Below are 25303 nucleotides of genomic sequence, written 5' to 3'. Positions count from 1 at the left end.
CAGAATAGGGAGAGTGGAAATTGGGGAGGGGAAAAAAGCAGGGCCCCAGAGGGAGGGCAGAAATGGGATGGGGAAACTGCAGTTCTGGGAAAGGGGGGGATATACACACACACACACACAGTGCCCCTGCCATGGGAGAAATGGGATGAAATACAGTCTATGACATGGGGGTGGGAAGAAGAGATGGGAACAGACAGAATCCCTGGCATGAGAGATGAGGGGAGGGGAGCAGCAGGGAGCCCCTGAAATAGAGGGGCATAGGAGGGTGGCACACAGGGAACTTGTGGAGGGGAACAGAAGAATGGAAGGAGCCTCTGGAGTGTGCAATTCACTCAGCCTACAAGCGTCCAACCCCTAATAAATTTAAGACCCAACATCCCCATGAGGAAGGAAAATGCTATTCACCATTTTACAGATGAGACTGACAAGTCGACTCTCCGCTGAGTCTGAATAAGCTCTGGTGCAGAGACCATTCTTCTGGGTAAGTATCTGCTCTACTGTGTTCAATATGCTTGCTACGTGGCATGGAAACCTTCCAGGAGCCTCCTCGAGACTGGGGCTCCTTTGATTAGGAAAATACTTTTGGAGCCCTCTGTTTTTTCCACCCACAAGGGAAGCACAGTTGTAAAGATTGAAACGTGGTTTAAAAGAAAATCTTGTCCTTATTCTACAGCAATGCTAGGGTAGGAAAGGACTGCTTAATAATATCAAATACAGTTCTATAGATTTTTTTTAAAGTAACTGACTCTATATTATGTCTGTATTCCCCTTCATATGTAAATACACTTATAAAAAATTAAAGAACCATTCTACAGAATATCTGCATAAAATAGTTTGTTAGATTCCAGTACAAGTTCAGCATTTATACTTCAGGGCTTTGAACCTTTTAAACTCTCTTAGCCTAGTCCACCAAGCAGAAGTTGGGGAGAAGTGAGGAGCTGAATGCAGATTAGACAAAAAGACCCAATAATAGGAAAAACTGGTGCACTGCAGTTCAAGCAGTAACACACACCTCCCCTCTTTATTGAATTGTCTCCCAGCTTTATTTTCTCTCCTCATTCTCTTCAATTAGTGTAAGTGATGTGGTTGCTCTGCACAAATGAGCATTGCTGTAAACAAACTAGGAAAGAAACAGATGACACACCAATAAACCAGAATGCTACTGCTGGGCCATAAGGAGAGTTAACCTATCAATTACAGTATCCTTGGATATGCCATTCTCCACAGAGACATATATATAGATACTATAAATAACTAAGTTTTCAGAGGCAGCTTACCTCCACAAATAAAGGAGATATAATTGCAGATAAACACTGAGACAAAGGACGCCTGGGGGTATCTTTTTCCTTTAAGAGAAAAAAGAGTGTCATCTGTAATAGAGTAAGTGCGATTAACATTTACATTGTAGCTTCAAAATAACTCTGAGCCTGAGCTATGCATCCTCATTGCTTTCTATATTTGTTTCATAAAAAAACTAGTTCTAATACACATCTAAACATAAAAATGAGTATGTAAACATGCATACATATGAACTAATTCATGTAGTACATTACGTTTTAATACCATCTATCAAAGTATGTGTAAAGTGATTACATTATGTGTGGGTGTGAATTCAATATGAAGAATGATTAAAGATTAGGATTTTGTACGACAAAAGTGCATTACATAACAATGTTTCTCCAAGAATGTACAGTGAAGCTTACTAAAAATGAAAAGGTTCTGATCTTACTCCCAATGTCTTGACACACGCAGGTACAAAATGCTAAGTCAGCCATAATAAAATATTTAAAAACAACATCACACGTATTTACAAAAAATCAAACTGTAAGAATGAAAAAGTATTACAGGATGAAATCAATTTGATAAGAGCTATGCAATATAAGCAACAACTGTAATCTACATAATTTAAAAGTCTTTTTGCAGATTTTTAAATATTTAAACTGTCAAAGGAGTATCTTAAGTGAAACAAAAATTGAAAAAACGTTGGATGACTAAACTAGATTCGTATGTTTAGAAGTAGATCTTTCAGCATTAAACATTAATACCTTATTACTTTCTAGTTCCTGTGGCTGGGCTGCTCCATTCTCTACATTCTTGGGGTCTTTTTCTCTGATTGTAAAGATCCAGTCCCCTGACTCACGACCGCCTGTGGCCTGGCCATCGGTTTCACTTTTAAAAAAAATACTAAGACATTTCAGAATTTTTCCTTTACTACATTAGTAATATTGATTTAGTAATGCCAAAATAAGCTTAAAACCTTCAGATTTGAGAGTGAATTTAGAACACCATGCTTCTCAGGCCAGTGAAAACAAGGCATGTGGTAAGAATGATTAGGTTGGGTCTTAAGTAAAGATTTTGTTTAAATATTGAACAAAGATGTTTTTCTGTATTAAATAAAGATTAAGGAGAAAGACATACGTTCATTTACTACCTCTGACAATGGTTTCTCAAACTGTATGACTCCAATGATATTACTTTTTAGCAGTATAACAGATGCCAGCAGAGGGCTCCAAATTACTGGAAAGTTGGCAAAAGTTTTTGGAAAGTTGGAACACATAATTCAGTCATGCTCATTTAGCATTGTAGTAGGCTATGTAGAGAACCCAAATAAGAACGAAGTCAATGTCTTATTTATTTATTTAAATTTAAATAAATATGCCTCTCCAAATGTCTAGAGGCCCAAACATAATTATACAATCAATAAAATTAAATTAAACCTCAGCTGCATTAAAATCATCAGTTCCACAGTAACTCAGCCAACCACCAAGCCAATGCTCCCTTTAAGCTGCACAGCAGTGCATCTTAGGTGGCTGCAAGTGCAGCCAGCACCTACTCTGCCTGCCAGGCCCTCTTGTTGGAACTCATGGTGGGTCCTCTCCGCACCACATAAAGCTTGGGGCCAGCAGGAAGGGTAAAGAGCTTAGTGGGGTGCAGGGGGAGAGGCAGACACTCCCAGCAGGTAGGAGGGCCTGGCCCACATCGGGTCCTGTTCTGCCTATTGGCCCAGGCGCTCGTTCTGGAACCCACAGAGGCTCCTCTCCGCACCACAGGAAGCCTGAGAGCAGGGAGGGTAAGGAGTGGAGGGGTAGGGAGCCCAGTCAGCCAGCATAGGGTCCCACTCCACCTGCCTGGCCCTCCTGCTGCAACACTTGGCAACTCCTCTCAGCCCAGCAGGGAGCTATAGTGCAGGAAGAGGGGGCCTGTGCAGTTGCTGCTGATGGGCTGGAGGTGCCCAGTTTGTACCCTCCTACATGCTCCAGGCTGTGAAGGCAACTCCCTCCCCGGGGAGGGAGAGGAGAGGAGAGGAGAGAAGAGAAGTGGGATTGGATCTGGGGCAGAGAGGGAGGGGAGCAGGGCTCAAGCCAGCAGAGATGGGTAATGAGTGGTTGTGGGGAGGCAGAGAACTAGGAGTTCCACCAGTCTTGCAATTTTGGGGAGCCAGGAGTTAGAATCCTGCACAGATGATATCTTTGGGGAATTCTAAGATACTTATATTGGTGCCATAAGAAAAAGTATTGATTTAAATAGTTTACCAGTGGCATGGTCATAAGTCCTGTTCAGTACAGCACCGGAATATAAGATACATTTAAAATAACTTAGTATGATCTTAAACCTCTTCAACTCAATATTTAACAGAATGGAAGATGCCGTGACTAATTACAAACTGACTGGGCAATTTAAATGAACGGATTGGAGAGTCAAAGGTCTATCTAAACATGATGAAAATATGATATGCACAACTCAATACAAACGAAATCTAGAGGAAATGTTGCTCCTTCCTCTTAGTCATCTGGGAAATACATCCTCAGCCTTTTCTAAAAACCTTCTCAAAACAGATTATCTTTTGAAGCATGCCCCTAAAGTTGCCAAATTAGGCAATTTTTGGACCAAGGCAGGGAGCAAGTTCCAGAGTCTCAAAGCCCTCCCAGAGAAAGCCTTTCCAGCTGCTCTCATAATGAGGGGATCTAGCTTGAGTGCTCCTGCTGACTACAGTTGTGGCAATATAACATGGGAAGAGAGGCACTCTCTTATTTAGGGCTTTATAGTTCATAAACACCTTAAACTCTACCCAGAGATCAATGGGCAGACAGTGCAGATCCTGCCATAGTGCCTTAAAGGGGTCCAGAAGCCCTTTATTTCTCAGAAAGGCAATGCGTGCTGGGCTCATTGCAGAAATAAACCTCAAAGAGTTTGTGTGATTTCTCTGCAATGTCAGAGATTTCAATCTCCAGTGTGTCTACTATCCTCAAAAAGAGGTACTGAAATGCCTTAAAATCATTTGGTGCTGGTGCCAGGGCCAAGGCAGATGCCTCCTCCTAGACTTCTTTAGGAGGTGAGGTGGAGCACTGGTGTCTCTGTACCTCGGATCCCTGCTCCTCCTGACAGTTGTACATCTGGGGTCTCACCAATGATGCTGTGGAAGAGCGTTATCTTCTCCTCTTCGGGGGTTGCACAGTTCCTTAGAGCTGTAGCCTGTTTTCCACAAATAGTCCCAAAAGGGCCACAGTGGCGTCCCAAAAGGGCCACAGAGGGGATGGCCAGTATTCGGACTGCAGTTTACCTCTTGCGGAGAGGGGCTAAACCAAAGGCTACAGTGGGTCACAGCGGCAAGTGGATGAACTAGAGACAGCCGATTCCCCCAGAACGGGGGGAGAAAGCGGAGTGGAGCACAGCCAGAGGGCCATGCCCAGAAGAGGATGCTGTGGTCCAGGGAGCGACGCAGGTCTTAGAGGTGGAGTAGAAGTGATGGCAGTGAGACACCACTAGAGAAAGGCGCACCAGCAACCAAGAGCTAATTCTCAGCACAACCACCAAGAGGCGCCGAGGTGGTGAGTCCCACCCTGTCACTGCCCATGAGGAAATTAATAATTTTGTCTTCAGATTAGGGTTTGAATAGTATGCAGTAAATGAGACATGGAATCACACATTGAACAATTAGGAAAAAAAACAAGATATTGATCTGGTCAGAGAACCACAAACACAGATACATGTGGGACAGAGAAGACTGTTCATGACCATTACAAGATATTGTATCCTTGCTTTGCACTGTTCATGTTTTTCAAATAAGATGTTAATACACATTGCTTCAAAGCTGTTAACAGTGACATGACAAATCTGCTGCCACCTTGCTCTATCATGGGCTGTTGGTTTCTAGTTGCTGTGGTCAACCTGACATGCTTTCAAGTTTGATTTCAGTGGGTCTTTATACTGTTTGTACTGGCCACCATGAGAAAGGTGTTTGTAGCTGACCATAAAATATAGCCTTGAGTATTCTCAAGTCCGCCATGCCAACGAGATGCCCAGACCAATCAGCTGAACTTTCAGAGCATGCTCTGAATGCCAGATATCCAACGATTAAGGACTTTGATATTGAGAATCCTGTCCAAGCATTTGACCATGTAGACAGACTGAAGACATTTTGAGACATTTACATTTACACTGAACAAGACGCGAGAAAGTGTACAGTATCGAAAAATCCTGCACTTGCAGAGAGATTGACTAAATGATTTCAGTTTGATATTTTTATTCTCTTTATAAAATCTTGAATATAAAATATAATTAGCTTTTTCAATATAAATTATTGGTTTAGAAGTACCCACCAAATGGCAGAATTTCTCAACTCAAATGACCTATTACCTATTATCTTCTCCTTTCCACCAATCACAAAAAGGAGGAAGGAACTAGTAATACTTTATCCTGTTCAGGTTCTTATACTACACTCATCATAGCAGCACGTGAATACCTTCACAGCAGCACTTGTAGAAAATTTATTCTCCATGAGTTCCCCTCTAACATCTTTCATGGATTCAGTGGATGTACCTACAGTGCCACCGGGAGCAACTATTAATACCCTCTGTTCATGGCCGAGCCAACCCAATTTTCTTTAGTTCTCCCTAAGGAAAGGAAGTCCCACTGAAAGGCATATTTCCTGAAGGCATTTCTAAAGGTTAAGACACCAGAAAATGATCCCCCTCCTTCTCTTTCTATGCCTCAGAGTGAAGAAGCAGATTTCCATTAATCATCATGACCTTAAGTATATCAATTCCTATAGCCCTAGTGACTTGTTGCCAATATTTGGAAGCCTTAATTGTGAACGTCCATACTTTAAAACTGTGCATGTATCGAAATAAGATCTGGGGAAGTGCAAACCATGTCCCAAAAATCCCTAACAAATCATTCAGCAAAACCAAGAAAGATCAGACTTGATATTCCTGCTATTTCTAAGATAAGAAATAAACAGAACAGCACCCCTCCCCCTTTTTAAATTTCCTTTCAGGACCTCTTTAGACAAGATCATCAAAGAAGCATGAGAGAGCAAACCCTCATTTTTTCTCCTTTACAAGTCCCATTTATCTCTAGACATCTTGGTTTCTTCATGATTTTTAAAACACCAGGAATGTACTTGCACATTCTTTAGCTTTCAGTTGCTGATACGTACTCTCAATCTTAACTTCAGGTTAATAGAGTTGGTTTAATTTAGTCATGAACAGAATTTATTTTTTGTATTTTCTAGTATGACAGAAAACTGTGTGCTGAGCACTGTATGACTGAAACTAACAGTTTGAGATGCCAGAGCAGATGGAGCAAATTGTTTGCAACATGAAATACTACAAAACACACCCTTCCTCAACAAAAAAATTAGATATTTTATAATTAGTCTTCTTTCACCTTTCTGGGCTTGAAAGCCCTCAAAATATTTCAATTAAGTTTTTAACTTCACATGCCTGGTGAGCCCAATGTTTTTTAAATAAAGAACATCAGCTAACTAGACAAAATGATACACAACTACTTGAGAAAATTCCCCTCTTCTATTCCTGTGTTTACAATTATGTTATAGATTCAACAAACTTACGCATCCGATTCTTCAGAGCTGGAGTCATCCTGGTTCTGTTCAGACTTCCACCGCTTGTGCCTATCAATGAGTTCTGCCAGGTAGGATGTTTTCTTTGCATTTCGTATTATGAATTTGTGTTTCAAGAGCTCCTTTGCTGTTGGTCTCTTAAAAATAAAAATTAATTGTAAGCTACAGTCTAACTTTTTTTCCTTTCTATTTGAGACAGTTGAGATGACTCTCATATCGTGATTTGAAAAACAAAAGAGGAAAACTCATGACAAATAATATAATCAGAAACTTTGATGGCTTAATACTAAACACAGAAACATAGAAATATAGGGTGGAAGGGACCTAAAGAGGTTATCTAGTCCAGACCAGCACCAAGCATACCTACAACCATTCCTGACAGGAGTTTGTCTAATCTGTTCTTCAAAACTTCTAATGACAGGTTGAAGCTTATTTCAATGCTTAACTATTCTTAAAGTTAGAAAGTTTTTCCTAATATCTAACCTATATCTCCTTTACAAGCTGATTACTTCTTGTCCTACCTTCACAACAACTGATCACCAGCAGTGCAAGTAGTCCAGTACGCCGTGCCAGCAAGCTATTTATAGCTGGTACGGTGTACCGGAAAGACACAGCAGCAGCCCAGCTGGAGGAGAGGGCCGGGGATTCTGCTCCTTTCCCCGCTGGGAAAGGCAGAGGGGAAAGGAGAATGCCGGCAGCTCCTCCAGCTGCTGCCCCCACCTCCGGCCTCGCCCTCCACCGCCCCCGCCCTCCCGCCCTGTCTCCAGAATTCTGCTCCTTTACCCGCTGCCCCTCCCAGCAGGGAAAGGAGCAGAACTCCCAGCTTCTCCTCCCCCACCCTTCCAGGCATGGAGCTGTGTCTCTGTCTGTGTACTACAGCAGCAGCAGCCTTACCAGACACATCTGCATCATCACAGTCAAGTTTGATTTTATCCCGAACACTAGCGATCGCATTGACAGAAATCTGTCCTTGAGAAAGCTAGGCTCTCTCTGAATCAGTCAATTAGGACTTCTATGAACTCTATCATCTGTGATGGGATAAGACAATTTTTCATAGTTCATGAGAAGACCCTGCTGCTAGAATAGGTAGAGGGAATATTCTAAACTTGATGCCAACTTCTGCTGGGTTCTGTCACATATCACTCAATTGTCCAGGCAGGGTAAATGTGTAAGAAGGGTGTCTTCTGCCTTAGCTGGAGTTGATACACGTAAGGCTTCTTTTAGGAGTTGGTTTATAAATTCCCAGGGACTTTAAGATAACCCTTGAGGGAAAGATGCGCTTCATCTGTTCTCTGGCTGAAGAGGACAATTCCCTCAAAAGGCAAGTCCTCTGCCATGACCAGTATGCCATGAGTAATCCCAATGCCCACAGCCATGAGGCCCATTTCATACTAATCGCCTTTGCCATCAACATTGCAGCCATACAGGAACCAGAGTCATCAGCACCAAACTACTGCTGCCGAGGTAACGTGGAGACTGTTGGTCCAGTTGGAGACTTTGCCAGTGTTGAGATGGCCGGAATCTATATTGTTGGTGCTGACTCTGCCAGTGCTTTCTTCACCATTCCACTGTCTGATCCCAGAGTATGATGAATGCTCAAGGGAGTGCTGGCTGATGCTAGTTGATGCTGATTCTAATAGTCACTTCCGGGTCCAAGGTGACCCGCATGAACTGCTTAAATAAATGCATCTTCTGCATAGCATCCCTGGACTTACCGTGCAGGTCCTGGAGGAGAAGGACTTGCACACAAACCACTTATCCAAGATGTGGCTCTCTCCTAGGCAGAAAAGGCACTGACTGTGTTATCCTTAATTGAGATCAGTCCACTGCAGGACATGCAGGGTTTGAACTCAGAGTTTAGACTCCACCACAAGGTGTGCTGGTTGGTGTGAAGCACCAAACCCGGCTGAACATGGCGGTGGGGATGGGGGAAGGAGAGTTGTGGACCAAATACTTTTCTTCTTCTTCAAATAGGTTGAAAAATCCTGGATTAAGGTCTCTGAAAACTAATCGGTCAGTCACTCTCTGGGTTCAATCTCACTGCCACAGGGTAGTAAGAGGGAACTGGGAAGAACCACGGCCATTTCCCTGTTTATGCCCTTGCATGGGAATATGAGGTGGTACAGGGTGTACACACAGACACCGCAATTCAAAAAAATCCAATCTCAAGCACATGAGCATATATGTTCCTACAATGGGATCTACACAGATAACAATGTCTGACTGACATGTCTACACTGACAAATTCAGAACAACACTCATTCTCATCCAGTGAAATTGGGGTAATGTCTCTAGGGCTTGGAGATGCCTGAAAGAAAGTGTTGGGATAAGTCAAAGATGAAAAATGAGGAAACAAAATAATAGATTTTAACAGACCTACTGGGGTCAACAGGGAACCACATAACTTTGCACTATGAGAATTTAAGAAACATGGAAGTTAATACTGTCTATGAGAAACTCATAGAGGCTGTTAAAACACCTGTATCACAAAGACACTACGTAGTCACTTTTAACACATTCTAGAAGAAACAGAGTACAAACTGCCTGTCTTTCCACAAAGCCAAAGTGCTTGAAGAAACAATATGAACACAAAGCAAAGGGGCTTTAGGGTAAAAAATAGGCAACCCAATAAATCATTATGGAGTACTGGAGAACTTACCAGGAAGAAGGCAAAGTAACTAAACAGGATATACAGTACTGCCCTAAACAAAGCCAAAGCCCAAAGGACTGGCTAAGAGCTGAAGCCAGCCAAGATACCAGTTCTGACTCAAAGCTCCTTTGCTGAGTCACTGGCTATTGGTCTGTTTTTGTGAGTTATGGTAATTCCCCCCTTTTCACACTGGACACACAGACATAAGTGTTGGAAAATAGGCAATATGGCATATTCAGAATAAAATCTTTACATTTCCAATACCTTTATTTAGATTGTACTGAAGGTAACAGATCCACCCATTACCCTTATTGTCCATGCCACTAACTGGATAATTCAGCTGTCAAACACATAAATAATTTTTCCTTGACTATTTTCATATAAGCAGTTTGTCCACAGGCTTGTTTCTACCACAAATGCAAGATCCTTGTTAGACTTAATACAAGAGTTTAAACATGAGAAAAGATTCCGTTATGAAAGAGGTAAAACCAGACAGCACTGGGTAAGCAATAGGTTTCATGTTAATTAAAATGGTCAAACATTTTACTTGGTCTGAGTTTTTACAAAATTGTATTGAAAATAGTATCCTGATTTTCAAACTACTGCATCTGCTCCCATATGGTCTCTTCAATTTTTAGCAAAAATTAATAGAATTTTCAGTATATCAACTTTAATAATCATTATCTTTGCCCTTAACATTTTAGGTTTTTTATTTCAGAATTTTCTTTTGATTTAGTTACGTATCTACTCTACACTAATTTGAACCTTGGTTATTAACCTCTTGATACTTTCCTTCCCTGAGTCTTACATTTACAAAAAGATGCTCTCCTTTCTGAAATCATTTCAAGAACTTTATAATAATTTGCATTAGTCCTGGGAAAAGGAGTATCTGAAGATCTACACACACACACACACACACACACACACACTTAAGCTGATCTAAAATTTAGGGGGAAAAAATCAAACCAAAGGCAGGTAAACTGCTTCATGCTAGTTTTGAGCTCTTTCCAGCTCATCACTTGGACTTCGTGTAAATTAATAAGGAAAGAAACTATTGCTGACTGACAAATACAGCCTTTACATTAAAAAAAAACAAAAAAAAAAAAAACACCCGCCTCCCACTTTTCTGCAAAGATTTAACTAAATCAGATTTTCTTCAATATAATTTGCTCTGCACTGAGAGTCGACTATTCTGAATTTAAAAACAACATTCACATACAGTCCCAAATTTGAAAGTGAGCATACATATGTAAAAAAAATTTGGCCAGTATTTTCCTAAATCATTTTACAATGATGACTGTTTAAACAAATATTTTCTTAACACTAAACTTCTGTTTTGTCCTACACAGGGCCGGCTTCAGCTTTTTTGCCGCCTCAAGGGGCGGAAAAAAAGAAAAAGAGAGAAAAACAAGAAAAACCTGATTGAGCTGCCACTGAAGACTGAAGCAGAGAGATTGAGCTGCTGCTGAAGTGCCCCCGAAGAGGAAGAGAGGGACTGAAGGACCCGCTGCTGAATTACCGCCGCAGACCCGGACGTGCCGCCCCAATAACGGATGGAGTGCCACCCCTTTCTATTAGCCGCTCCAGGCACCTGCTTCCTTCGCTGGTGCCTGGAGCCGGCCCTGGTCCCACAGGGACCATTAGGAGGACAAGTTATTGACTCACTCTTAAAGATAAACATAGGGGACTCTGCAGTACAAATTTGGTCAGGGGGCTCCCTAGACAAACACCCCTTTCTCCACACACAAATTACCTGCTTTTAATTAACAAAGTGCTCTGAACCACACATGCAAAGCTAGGTAAGCCTGGGCTAGAAGGACTTGAGCAGAGATACTGGTGCAAATTTGGGGTCACTTGATCAAGGGATTTAAGAGATACAGCTCCTTCAAACGCACAATGGACTTGAATGTTACATGGTTCTATGCTATGCAGTGCTGCTGAGTGCAAGAACTCAAATGCAGACTGTGATGCGTTGTCATCCCCAGAGTGCAGTCTGAGAGCTGTTGGAACCACTGTGCCCCCTAACAAATCACTTGATTGGCCTCTCTCACACTGCTCTGCTGGTGACTCAGCCAGCCTCTACAGGCCCTGTTATCACCCAACGTGATAGCAGGTGGTGCCACACACGCAACTGAGTTACCTGAGTTCTTTTTCCTAAGCCACTTATGAACAAACAGGAGACACCAGCCAATTTCCCAGCTCCCCAGCCTTGCACCCCTACTCGAGTATAAACCCAGAATTATACCATCTCGCACTGCACAAGGATCTATACAGCACAAGCTCATTAATATAGTTTGCTCTCCCCCCGGCTGTGGGGAAGATATGCAACAAGCCTGTGTTAACCAAGCTGAGATTTTCCCAAACATTTCACTCAAAACACACTGGTTAAGATAAAACATAAAACAAGTTTATTAACTACAGAAGGATAGATTTTAAGTGATTATAAGTGATAGCAAACAGATCAAAGAAGCTTACCTAGAAAATAAACAGAACGCAAGCTAAGTCTAATATATTAGATCAATGGGTGTGACTGTGCAGCCCCGCACCGTACTAGCCCCAACAGCGTCAGACCAGTAGCTCTGACGGAGAAAGTCCCGCCCCGTTTGTACTGGGCATGCTCCAAGTGCTCTGGGAGTATAAAAAGGAGGGAATTCAGCTCAGTCTGGGTGAGCAGCCGCAGGGGAAGAACCTAACCGGAAAGCTCCTGTGGAGGACCAGCCAACACTCTTGAAGTTGCTGGGAACGGAGGCTTCTACAGGCTGGCATAAACCCCTACTGCGGGAGGAACCTGGGGAGGCGATGGACCCAGAGACCCACAGAGAACTTTAGGATTCATGGGAGACCCCAATTCCCAAGCCAGTAGGAAGTGACCCGAGGGGGGGGGGCGACGGACTGGTACCTTGCCCCCAGTGAGCTTCAGCATGGTTCAGTAGGACCCCCCCGCTGAGCCAGTACTAAGATCCTATTGACCTGCAACGAGGGCTTATTCTATGGACTCTGGCCACTAGGCCATGCTGCCCTGCGACCAGGGGCAGGACTGTGGACTCTGGCCACTAGGCCGTGCTGCCCTGTAACGAGGGGCGTAAACCCTCACAATGGGGTTTGAATTAGCAATATCTCACCCTGATTGATGATACAAGCAGGCTTGCAGATTCTTATGGCACAACCTGCATCTGCCTTGCAGCTTAGGTTCCCCTCCCCCGTTCCAAGTCCTTTGTCTTCCACAGCTTCTTTCAGGTGTTGAGTTGTGGGGCAGTGAAGACAAATCATGATGCCACTCTCAATCTTATATAGTTTCTCTGTATGGCGGGAACCCTTTGTCCCAAACTAAATTCCCAGCCAGTTTGTGGAAAAATACAGGTACCAAAATGGAGATTAGTCTCATGTGATCTGGTCACATGCCCTTGCCTGCTTCCGATGAGTCAGAGCAGCCACTGTCCATAGGCTGTCTGCAGCATTGCCAGGAAGGCTCACCAGGTGAGGGATAAGCTTCTCCTAAGGCTGATTGTTTCCCTTAATGGCCCATTACCTTGAATAGGCCCTTCACAATCAGTTGTTTAGACTGGAAGCATCTTGCCTGGTGGCTGTCATCCAGTTGTAACCACATTTGAAATACAGATACATAGTCACTATTCATAACTTTAGATATAAAAAATGATACGTGCACACAAGTAGGATCATCACATTCAGCAAATCATAACTTTTTCATAGACACCTCACATGAAATATTTTGTAAAAGATTCATCATAATCATATAATGATGATACCACTATGATGAATATGGGGTGCAATGTCACACAGACAACACTGAGAGGTTGAGCACCATGACAGTTTCAAGTCAGTTTTACCAAGTGTTCTAAAATTGAGACAATCAGATCTGTTTGAAATTTGGCATGTCAACATTTGTGTGTATTTGGGGGGGGGGGGTGTTTTAGTAATCCTAACCTTGTTCCAATGTATATGTAACAGAACCTCTGCATTCTGAATTTTGGGAATTAAGCTCTCATGTTTTGAGAGGGCATAAACAATACTGGTCAGAACTGAACACCTATAAAGTCTTCTGTGTACAAATTTTACTCTGTGTGCAATATAAATCTGCTTGCAATTAAATTATTATAATGTCACACAATAAGTCAAAATGAATATTTAGTGTGCAGCAAGATGAGGTGTAAATCTACAGCACATTAGCATGCTAGGCACTAATTGTTCATGTGGACCCTCCTGTGTGCATGAAAACTTTCCTAGTATATTCTAATTTACTCCCATTTGCTGTACAGTAACACTGTCCATACGGACAGTTAGTGTGTGGCACATTAGTCAAAATACACTCAAGCCTGAACATATAAAAAGAAACACTCAAAGCATTGCAGGGAACAGAGATCTCAGCACACGAGAAACAAAGAACTAAGAGCTTGCCACAAGTTTTTCTGTTCACTTTTTAAAAAAAACAGCACTCTAGTGCATAGTAAAACATATTATGAAAAAATGTTAGAAGTACTGTACTTTGAGGCTTTAAATCTAATTTATCTAAAAGTTTTCTTCACGGTGAAAGTCCTTTTTAGTATACCTGTACACACACACACAAAAAATCTCTACATAACGGCTGTATTCCCAATTTAGGCCTTTTTGGAAGAATTCTATGTACTAAGCTCCACAATTCATACACATTTTAAATTACAAAATCTTTGTTGCTTTAGCTAGCAGTCAGTCATCACTATAAAATGTAATTCAGCTTTAAATAAAAATGAATTTCCTTTTAAATCTTGTCCTGACTCCCCATGCAGTAGATTTCTATTCTAAAATTTCTTGGTGTAAAAAGCTCCTTACAAGGAATTCATGCAAAACACTTAAATGTTTTACTACATGTTATTTGTATGAAAAACAGAATATATTTGTAAAACTCACAAAGCTTGGCTCCTTGTTCAAGCAGGCCTCAACAAATTCTTTGAGGGGTTTACTGTAGTTTCCTTCCAGTGTCGGTGGATTGTTCTTTGGGATGAGGAATAAAACCTTCATTGGATGCAACGCTGAATGTGGTGGCTTTCCGTTTGCAAGTTCTATGGCTGTTATGCCTAATGACCAGATATCTGCCTGTAATAAAAACAATATTTACAGAGATTTGGGGGGAGGGGGGGAGGGAGAGAAAGAGGAATGAGGAAGAAAGAAACAGCTTATTTTACAACTTTCTTGCAAATTACTGCTTTCAAGAGCATGATTTATTTTTATCAAGAACCACTGGTTACCTTGTATGCACTTCCCCTATTCTGTGTCTCCTAGAAAAATATAGTAGTTTGAACAAAACACAGAATTAACTCATCTTATGTTTCATTTACTGAATGAAAATACTATCTTGTTAAAAATGACTGAACCTCTTCTCTAGAACTCCGGGCTTCTACTCTTCATATAAAATATACCTATTAGTCTCTTTTATTCAACAACCTACTGCATTCCAATGGAAGTTTTAAGTATGGGACACAATAATTGAATAAACTTTCTGGAGAAGGCCAAGATTACTTTCACATGGGTCAATCTGATTTTTGGAACAGTGCCCTTAAAGAAACAAACATATGATAGTTGCACCTGATTGACTAAGGCCAGGTCTACACTACCCCCCTAATTCGAACTAAGGTACGCAACTTCAGCTACGTGAATAACGTAGCTGAAGTTCGAAGTACCTTAGTTCGAATTAGTTCGAACTTACCTTGGTCCACACGCGGCAGGCAGGCTCCCCCGTCGACTCCGCGGTACTCCTCTCGGCGAGCTGGAGTACCGCAGTCGACGGCGAGCACTTCCGGGTTCGACTTATCGCGTCCAGACTAGACGCGATAAGTCGAACCCAGAAGTTCGATTTCCAGCTGTCGAACTAGCGGGTAAGTGTAGCCAAGGCCTAAGTATCACATCTGATTTGCATTTTATGTTATAATTAATAAAACATCACTTTACAATCATCGTGTTTATTTAATTAATTTAAACTCCTATCCAAACCTGAGGCCATATACAAGGATTTAAAAAAGCAAAAATAAAAATCCTTAATACAACTAAGATATAAAGATTTTCAGCCAAGCTGCAATACAATATAGCCCATATAATAATGTCAAAAGTTATAACCTGGTATGTCCACAATGATCAGCACATAAACCCATAACATATCCACACAAAAAGCCTACTATAGGAAATAAAACCCCAAAACTATCCCAAATCCTTCACCCACCACATCCTGGAAGAACAAATATGCCTTGCAGCATCTTCTGAAGATTAACAGATCCAGGCCTTGAGAGAGCAAAGAGAAGAAGAACAGAGATCCATAGCTGAGGTTCCTTACAGCAGACAAGCTGCCAGGAACTCCCCCCGCCCTTTAAATCAGAGGACTGTACGCTCAAATGTCTCTGCTGACAACACAGCTTCACCCAGAGAAGCAATATTTCTGATTGTAAGGGCCCAAAACATGTAGGGCTCTGTAAGTCAAAATGCTTTAAATTCCATCCAGAAACTAATCTGAAGACCATGCAAGTCTCAGAGTACAAGGATAATATGCTCTTCACATGCAGCACACTTAATATGCAGCTTTCCTAAGTTTCAGATAGACCTTAAAGTGAGATCATGGTGTGAAAAGTGACCAACTATAAAAGAACTGTAGGCTTCCATACTGTGGGGGACTGACATAAATATTGATGCAAAAATATATTAATAAATTATAGATAGAACGTAGGTGAGGCAATATCTCTTATTGGATCATCTAGTGGCGAGAGAGACAAGATTTGAGCTTACCCAGAGCTCTTCTTCAGAGAGACATCTCACCAACCTTGTCTCGCTAATATCTCTAATAACACAGCTACAACAAACACTGCATTAATAAATCAAATGTGTTGGGACTTTACCAAATAGTAAAATATAGCAACCAGTAGTTATAGCCAAGATGTTTGAAAATATAACAATATGAGTGTATGTATGTTATAAAATGTTCAAGCTGACCAAAAGAATTGCAGGTGACAGAAAGCAGAAGCTCCTGCAATTCTTTTGGTCAGCTTCAACATTTTATAACATACATACACTCAGTTATATTTTCATGACTTAACTAGACCAGGGCACCTCCCCTCTTATATAAAAATACATTTGGTAGAAATGTAATCCTTACCTCAAGCAAACAAATCATGTAAAACATTCGTTATTTAGGAAAACACATGATTGTGAAAAAAAAAATGTAGGATTGTGTTATCAGAGCAAAAAATCTACATGTAAAGTGGCTTTTTTTGCCCTCCCAAGAAAAACTTCTAGGTAAACCTAGGCAAAAAATTCTAGAAATGTCCTCACTGAAGTGAATTTTATAATTTCTCTAAAAACTTCATTCAGAAAAGCTTCTAGGAAAAATGTGTTTAAGTTGGAAATGTGTTAAACCTACATATTCATGTTTTAAACTAAATGTAAAGTGCCCAACGTAATTTCCTAATATGATTGCTATGTACATGGTAAAAGACTTTATGTACAAACATGGAACCTAACTGTCTGTTTCATTCCTCTCCAGAGCAGATCCACACAGAGGAGGACAATCTACTACTGCTATTAATTACTCTACGAGTTCAAGTGGCAGATATCTATGTGATGGATCTGAACATAAGAACGGCCATACTGGGTCAGACCAAAGATCTATCTAGCCCAGATCTGTCTAGCCCACCGATAGTGGCCAATGCCAGGTGCCCCAGAAGGAATGAACAGCACAGGTAATCATCAAGTGATCCATCCCATCGCCCATTCCCAGCTTCCGGCAAACAGAGGCTAGGGACATCATCCCTGTCCATCCTGGCTAATAGCCATTGATGGGCCTATCCTTCACGAATTTATCTAGTTCTTTTTTGAACCCTGTTTGAAGCACGTCCTCTGGAATGGTGGTCGAAGCATAAAGGGGCATACAAATGTTTAGCATATCTGGCACGTAAATACCTTACAACACCAGCTACAACGGTGCCATGAAAACACCTGTTCTCACTTTCAAGTGACATTATAAGTAGGAAGTGGGCAGCATTATCTCCTGTAAATGTAAAACTTTTTCATGTTAGTGATTGCCTGAACAAGAAGTAGGACTGAATGGACCTGTAGGCTCTAAAGTTTTACATTGTTTTATTTTTGAGTGCAGTTATGTTAAAAAAAAAAATCTACATTTGTAAATTGCACTGTTGTGATAAAGAGATTGCACTACAGTCCTTGTATGAGGTGAATTGAAAAATACTATTTTGTTGCAGTGCAAATATTAATAAAAAATAATATAAAGTGAGCACTGTACACTTTGTATTCTGTGTTGTAATTGAAATCAATATATTTGAAAATGTAGAAAACATTCAAATATTTAAATAAATGGTATTCTATTATTGTTTAGCAGTGCGATTAAAATTATGTATAATCATGATTCTTTTTATCCTGTAGGGCTGTCATATGATTAAAAAAATTAATTAATTTGTTTTCATGTGGTTTGAGGTACATGATGCAAATAATTAATTATGAGCACCGAGCACCAACTTTTAAGACATACACAATTATTATCCACATAAACAATTATAGATTTATTTGCAAATGGATTAATGGCATAATGTCTTTTTCTTTTTGTTATTTTTAGATACATCTTTTGTGGCTGCAAGGTATTTTTAGTGTATTTATTTTTTTAAGCAGGCTTTTAATTTTGTTTTTTATTTTGGGACCTTTTTTGTTACCGACGCCTTGTGGTTTATGGGTTTTATTGCTGTTTGAATAATAAGTCCAAAATAGGGGAAACCCATTTTATTTGTGCTTTTGACATCAGCAAGACAAATATAGTGATTTTCCCAGATTTTTTTTTAATAGGTAAAATGTACCATTTTCTACCAGGATTGCATTTTTTTTTTTTTAGTCTGGGTGGAATTTTTTAAAATAATGCTTCTAATTTTTAATGGGAATATTCTACTCGTACCATCTTATATTATTGTCCTTTACCATATTAATAATTTACATTTGCATTAGCATGCATGCTAGGGCCAAGGAAACATTACCCCGGAGGGCACCAACAGCCTGCAAGAGGCAAGGTTGGTCCTTTTTTTGGAATTGCCACCCTATCCTGTATGGAATTTAGCTGATTTAAGGATACCCTCAAGGGCGTTGATAAATTCAGAGGAGCAATGCCTAACATTTTATTTTATTTGCACTATTATTAACCCCCTACCCCTGTGCCAATTGCTTTTAATATTATTTAATTGAACATTTTTTATTATAATTTTTTTCAGAACCTGGGGCTTTTAAAGTGCAGGTCAAAGGAACTTTCCAGTCCCCTTTTGTTACCACTTGCAGTTTTGCCTCCCCCAGACCTTTTCGACCAGTGTTTGGGGTTGAAAGGGATTGTTTCAGCCTAAAATGAACTGGCTTTTCTCCCGGAACTGTCTGCTTAGGGATTTCACTCCACAAGTGAATGCACTTGGGCTTAAACAACAGCCTGTCAGTTCCCACCCAGCAACAACTGAACCCATCTGCACAGCCTCCAATTCCTCCCACTAACAAATCTGCTCCCCCACTAGTCTCTTATGCATACATGAGGATGGTGCTGTTGCTACTGAAGTGGTAGGGATTCTCATAGTCGCCAGCATAGACCATTTGTAACCCAAAACATGATACATTGCTCATTCGTGCACTAATATTTACTTTAAGTTTAAGCCTTTTAATTTTACTGAATTATATTAGTTCAAGAGGCCTAAAAGAGTGATTTGTTCTTCCCGATGTTGGGATTAGCAGTAATGTCGAGGTATTGTTCACTACATTTTACTGTCATTTATGGGAAGTTTTCCTATGCCTCGAACACAACAGGTTTCAAATTCACATCACCAAACGCCAGCAAAAGCAGCACACAGGAGTGCATTGTTTTCACAATCTTCTAGCATTCACACAGATAATAATTTAAAACACAAGACAAAACAAACTTTTTCCTTCCCTATATAGCAGGAGGTACATTAAACATTTAAGCTAAACTTATTAACTTTTACTTAAACCCATTTGGGTCTCAGTTTGTGTGTGTTTTGGTTTGTTTGTTGGGTTTTTTTGGGGGGAGGGGGCTTTTGAATTTTTAATTGTGCTTTGAGTACAGATCAGCAAATTTATTAGCCCTAGGTTTGCTTAGGGCTTGCTGGGGCTGGCCATATGGCCATTGTTAATTTTGCCAGTGAGTACATATTTTACTGGAAAGCGGGCAGTTTTTAATAGCACAGGTGACAATTTCACCAGATATTTCCAGTGCTGCAAAGCCCAAACTAGTGCCTAAACCCTTTTTTCACAGGAGGTGAATCCCCTGTTTTCCCTTACTGGAAGGTTAGGAGGCATATGCCACAAGGTAGAGCCCTGTACCATGGTTCTTTCTTAGACCTGGTCTACACTGGGGGGGATCTATCTAAGATACGCAACTTCAGCTACGAGAATAGCGTAGCTGAAGTCGACGTATCTTAGATTGACTTAGAATCACTTACTTCGCATCCTCGCGGTGCGGGATCAATGGCCATCGCTCCCCTTTTGACTTTGCTTCCGCCTCTCGCCAAGCTGGAGTTCAGCAGTCGACGGGAGAGCGATCAGAGATCGATTTATCACATCTACACGATATGCGATAAATCGATTCCCCGAGCCGGCGAGTAATGTAGATGTACCCTTAGTACAGCTTCCACCCCCCTCTCAGTAGTTGCCAGTTGCAGCACAAATGGCTGTCCCCCAGGGATATGCTAAAGATGGAGCCTGAACCAAGGCCTGTTTTAACTGGGTCATGGCTTCCTGCTGCAGAGGGCCCCAGTTTTATTTTACCATCACCCCCCCCCTTTTTAATAATTTATGCAGCATGGTTGCCTTTTTTGAAAATTCCTCAATAAAACTGTGAGAAATTAACCATTCCCAGAAAGGATTTAAGAGCAATTACATTTGTGGGAGTCTGGAGTTTCAGAATCAGCCCCACTCTTTGTTGGGCGGGGAATGCCCCTCCTGTCCCAGAGTTACTCCAAGGCAATTTACTTGTTGGGAGCACAATTGGGCTTTTGGAGAGCTTACATTAAACGTCAAACTTTAAACTTTCTGAATTTTTTATAACACCCTGTTTAATACCTTTATATTTTTTTTCCTGGTCTAAGTGCAACCAGGATATTATTTACATAAGAAATTACACTGTCCTTTTTAGGCATTCCATTCCACATCTTGATTACATGGACATGACAAATAATAGGGGCACTGTTCCAGCCCATGGGGACCCCGGCAGAACACAACTTGAATGGTAAAAGCAAATCTGTAATAACTCTCCTGATGTAAAGGGATAGCAAAGAAAGCACTGGCCAAATCCAAAACTGAAAACCACTGGGCCCCTCCTACAACGGAGGCCATCACCTCCTGATGCTTAGCCACTATGAGGACCATCAGTGGCATCACCTGATTAAGGGGCAGAAATCAACTACCAGCCTCCAAGTTCTGCCATCACTTTTAAAGACCAGCCAAAATGCAGCACCATTGGGGCTTTAATGTTCCACTAAACTACCTGGGCTTAAAAGCCCATCAATTGGATACCTATCCTGATTCTGGGGTGGGGGCTCAGGGGCTATAACTAGGATTTCTGCCTTAATTTTACCATATTGTATTTTAGGCCCACACCTACCAGTGTGTTTTTGCAATTGCTAGAACTTCTGGGGGCCATGTCGGCCACTTCCTTTTTTCAGATGCCTTAAGGGGTGCTATCTGGTAGCTTGCTGAAATCGCCACTGGCTCTCAGGGTGTGCCAGGAGGCATTTCCTATAGGACCCTTAATTCCCTTAAAATATTAATGCCTAGGATCCCTTCTCTTCCAAAATCCATTAAGCCAATTGCCTTTTTATTTTTCTTTGCCCCATCAAATACAAAATCCTTCTGCATGCCCCCGGTGTCATTAAATTCCTTAAAGTCTTAACTCCAGCCAGAGGTCCAAACAGGTTTTTATTCTGGGTACATATTAAGGAGTAAGTGGCACTTGAATTTAACACCAAATTCTGTCTGAACGCCCCTCCGTCAAATTCCACATAAACCATGAACCTCCCCTGCTACCCATTGATGTCCAAATGTGCCACTGTTAGGGGAGCTCAGGATGACTGTCCTCCTTAAGGAGAGGTGGTGGAAGGTGTACTCGGGGTCTTTCCTTCGTGCAAAGCCAACCTTAACAAAAGTTCCGGCATGGGCAAGCCACTTACTTTTTTCCTTTGGCTTGTACCTTAGGAGCCATTTTTAAAATTTCCACCCGCCAGGGATTAGGGGCTCTGACTCAACCCTTGAAGGGCCTGTCTCCCTTCTCTTTCCTTTCTTCCCCTTTGGTCCTTGCCTTCCTTTAGAGTCTTATTTGGGAGGCTATTGCTTTAATAGGGTTGCTTTATGTGGCGCCACAGCTCCCCTTATGGCCATGAAAATAAATGGCAGTCTTTTGGCCCAATCCTTTTTTGTTAATTTACGACTTTTTTAACAACTATTTTTTAAGGCAATAATTAAAATCAGTAGCAGAGTTAACACTCCTATTGCTTGGCAATCACATTTTCAAGGACAGTAAAAATACTTCCAGTTGTGGCATTAACCATTAACTTATAAAACAAAACACACAAAAATGCAAAAGAAAAAAGAAGCAGCGGGGTGGGGTAGTGAATGGGGGAGGGTTTGTGGAGAAAGAAAAAGCTGAAGAGTAAGGTGGAGTTATGGAGAAAGAAGAAGCAGAAGGAGGGAGAGGGATGGTTGTGGAGAAAGAAGCAGCCGGGGGAGGGTGGGAGGGGGCACGTAAATGGAGGCATGTAAAGAACGACTTAGGAATGAAGAGAAACCTAAGCCTAGAAAAACTTTAAAATACAGGCAACAACAACAAATCTAACAAACTAAAAAGAAGTGGGGCTCTGTGGGCCAAAGCATCTGGGACCCTGTACTCTAACCCCTATCCTGGCTCTGAGAGGCGAGTGGGCATTGCCACCAAATCCGCCGGAGTTAAGACTGGGGGTGCCAGCTATCCTTGCCAGCCATCCCAAGTCCGTGCTGTGGTTTAACAGGCCAACTGATTTCCCTGCTGCCCTGACCTGGTCAGGGGAGAAGGACCTTATCTCTACCCATTCTTCCCCTCTTTGGATTATAGAGGCTATGGGCAGGAGTTTCCGTAACTCTTCCAGTATTTCAAGCAAAGGATCATACGGGGACTGCCTGGAAGCTCTTGGGGATCATCCTTCTCATAATCATAATAGGAAGGATACAAGCCAGGGTCCTTCTCTGACCCATCCCCAGACTGTTAGTATATAGGCTTGTTTGTCAGCCTGGGATAGGATTTTGGGTTTGACCTTTGATACACTTATATCCTTACTAATATGTGTCAACAAAGAACAAAGACACTGTATGTGTTGCTTCTGTCTGGCCGGACGGGTTTGTTAGTATAATGGGAAGAGGTAAGGGATAGAGCAGTTAAAGTGTTACAGGGCATGGTGGGAGTGTAATATATGAGCACACTTTAAGACTGCCTCAACCCCATCTCAAGGCAAGGTCAAACAATCAGTAGGCAAAGGGGATGTGGGGGGGGAGGAAGGTATAAAACACTATAAGACCAAAGAAATGCCTGTGCCTTGCACAACCTCACTCCTCACCCCTCCCATGGGATACAAAAGAGGTGGGATGAAGACCCCAGACCCACAAACCACCAAAATGGAACATGACCATAAATTGTAAGAGATGGGACTGTAGAAATGCATTGCAGGTATATTTGGGCCTGCTAAGAAGGCGGAGGTGGGAATGAGGACACAGGCAAGGCTCTGGGGTGTCAGAACTGGGAAAGGGGGACATGAGGTAAACGCTCTAAAGTGTCAAGAGCTGGGAACAGAACAGACTCTGCTGGTGTGTAGAGCTATGGATATGCTTGCTTGGAACCCCAATAAACATTGCATTGTCTGCACTTTGGACTTCTGATTTCTGTCTGCGTGACAAGAACCACGGGAGGGGGTGAATGGAAAGCCCTCTAACACAGACTACGACTTCTCTAATCACTGTCGCTATTCACTTCTGCTCTCCCAACATGGCTCTGAGAGCACAACTTTGTCTTTTACATTCCCATGACCTGCCTGGGTCTTATCCTGGGATTCCTTCAGTAAGGCTCTAACCCTGCTTCTATCTGGGTCTGCTTTTTTAATCCAAATACCTCCTGCTTCAACCCATCACACTCTCTCTCTCTCTCTCATTGTCACACACCTGCTTCTGCAGTGCCACTATATTTGCTGTTTGAGTCAGGTTTGTTGCCCAGAGGGTGTCTGACTATCTTCTGACTACTTTCTTTTCTATCTCAATTTTATTTTTCTTTAACTCTTCTACTCCTGCCTTTAACTGATTTATCTCTTTCTCTACTACCATTGTTACCATCTGCTTACAGAGCTGCAGGAACGCCCCAGGGACAGTGAAGACTCCAGGCTTCCAAAGACCATTACCATGCTCCTATATATCATCAGTAAATCTGCTCCCCAAAACCATTTCCAATGGTTCTTTCTTTCTAGATGTTCCCTTTCCTTCTGACATAATTTCTCCCTCGACCAGGCCACCAGCCTGAGCCCTGAGTCCCAGTAATGGAATGTATATGTAAATTGACTTGTGGACTATGACATGGGAAAATTATAGGTTTCTACACTGCCTTGCTGTCCTCCCCTCTTGCACAGCAAACCGTTTGTACCAGCTGTCCTCTCCTCTCCATGTCTCCTGGCAACTGGCTCACCAAATCTGTTACCATGCGGTGTCAGGAACAAATCAATGGGGACATAGCTCCTCTGTCTGATAAATGATTGGTACAAACAAGAGTGCTTTTACCTAAAACTACTTTTTTATTGCGTTTCAAGCGCACGCACACACACACACACACACACACACACACACACACACACACACACACACACACACACACACACACACACACACACACAGAGAGTTGCAGAAGGTTCAGAGCATCCCAAACATTTATATTTACCCAAAGTTTGAAATGGTTACGAGGAATCAGCAACCAGTCTTCTGTCCAGGACCCCTCCTTCTGTCCAGCTGCTGGGGAGTTTAGATGCCAGATCCTTACCCAAAGAAAAGCTTTCTCGGACTGCTTCAAAGTTTATTATTTGCCTAATTTTTTTTATAGTTAACTTAAGCAAAGCACATAACTCATAGTGACCCCTAGTGGGTCACCAATTTTCCTAATTTTAGCAAACTACTCATTTTTTATTATTAAAACATTTTTAGTATTTTTAGTTATAACAACAATAAAACTTAGGGGCACTAAACCAAGGTTGACTGTCCAAACATTCCTTTTATTTTTATGGTATATTAATTTTTTGTTTTTCAATCTAATTAGCAAAACTCCAAACAAGGACCTTTTAACCTTGCCTTTCAGAACCTAAAATTGTTTCTAGCTATGTAGTATTTGGTTTCTAGCTAACAATAGCTAAACACACAAAAATGACTAACGACAGTAATATCAAGTTCTGGATACATACAGTAATGTCAAATTCTGAGGTTACACACTGACCTGGATAGGAAAGCCTGACAGGCTAGGGGAACGTTGATATATATATAGAGAGAGAGAGAGACTGGTCCTTTGAGAACCATAAACTCTGAGTTTGGAGGGGACCAAGATGAGCCCCCCACTCTAGGGCAGATACATCTGTCACCAATATCAGCAAAGGTTGAGGGTGAACAAAGGGAATGCCTGCACATACACTGACCGGGTCTGTCCACCAATCTAGAGAAGTCAATACTCTTTCAGGACTGAGTGATAACTTGGCAAAAAAAAAAAA

At 41.6% G+C, this 25303-nt stretch overlaps 1 protein-coding gene across 3 annotated transcripts in view; it reads right to left on the bottom strand.

Annotated features, from left to right (window-relative positions):
- STK24 (serine/threonine kinase 24) overlaps positions 1-25303 on the bottom strand; it is a 123925-nt gene that overhangs the window by 18409 nt on the left and 80213 nt on the right. Inside the window, exons 6-9 of one of the 3 annotated variants that reach the window (XM_034758223.1) lie at positions 14418-14603; positions 6854-6999; positions 2046-2169; positions 1278-1370 (exon numbers count right to left, since the gene is read on the bottom strand). In XM_034758223.1, the coding sequence (XP_034614114.1) occupies positions 1278-1370; positions 2046-2169; positions 6854-6999; positions 14418-14603 (549 nt within the window). The remainder of the gene's footprint in view (positions 1-1277; positions 1371-2045; positions 2170-6853; positions 7000-14417; positions 14604-25303) is intronic. The other 2 variants (XM_034758225.1, XM_034758226.1) reach the window with 2 other exon arrangements.

This window comes from Trachemys scripta, chromosome 1 (genome assembly GCF_013100865.1).
Source record: "Trachemys scripta elegans isolate TJP31775 chromosome 1, CAS_Tse_1.0, whole genome shotgun sequence".
NCBI classification, from domain to species: Eukaryota; Metazoa; Chordata; order Testudines; family Emydidae; genus Trachemys; species Trachemys scripta.
This window is presented reverse-complemented; position numbering and strand designations above follow the sequence as displayed.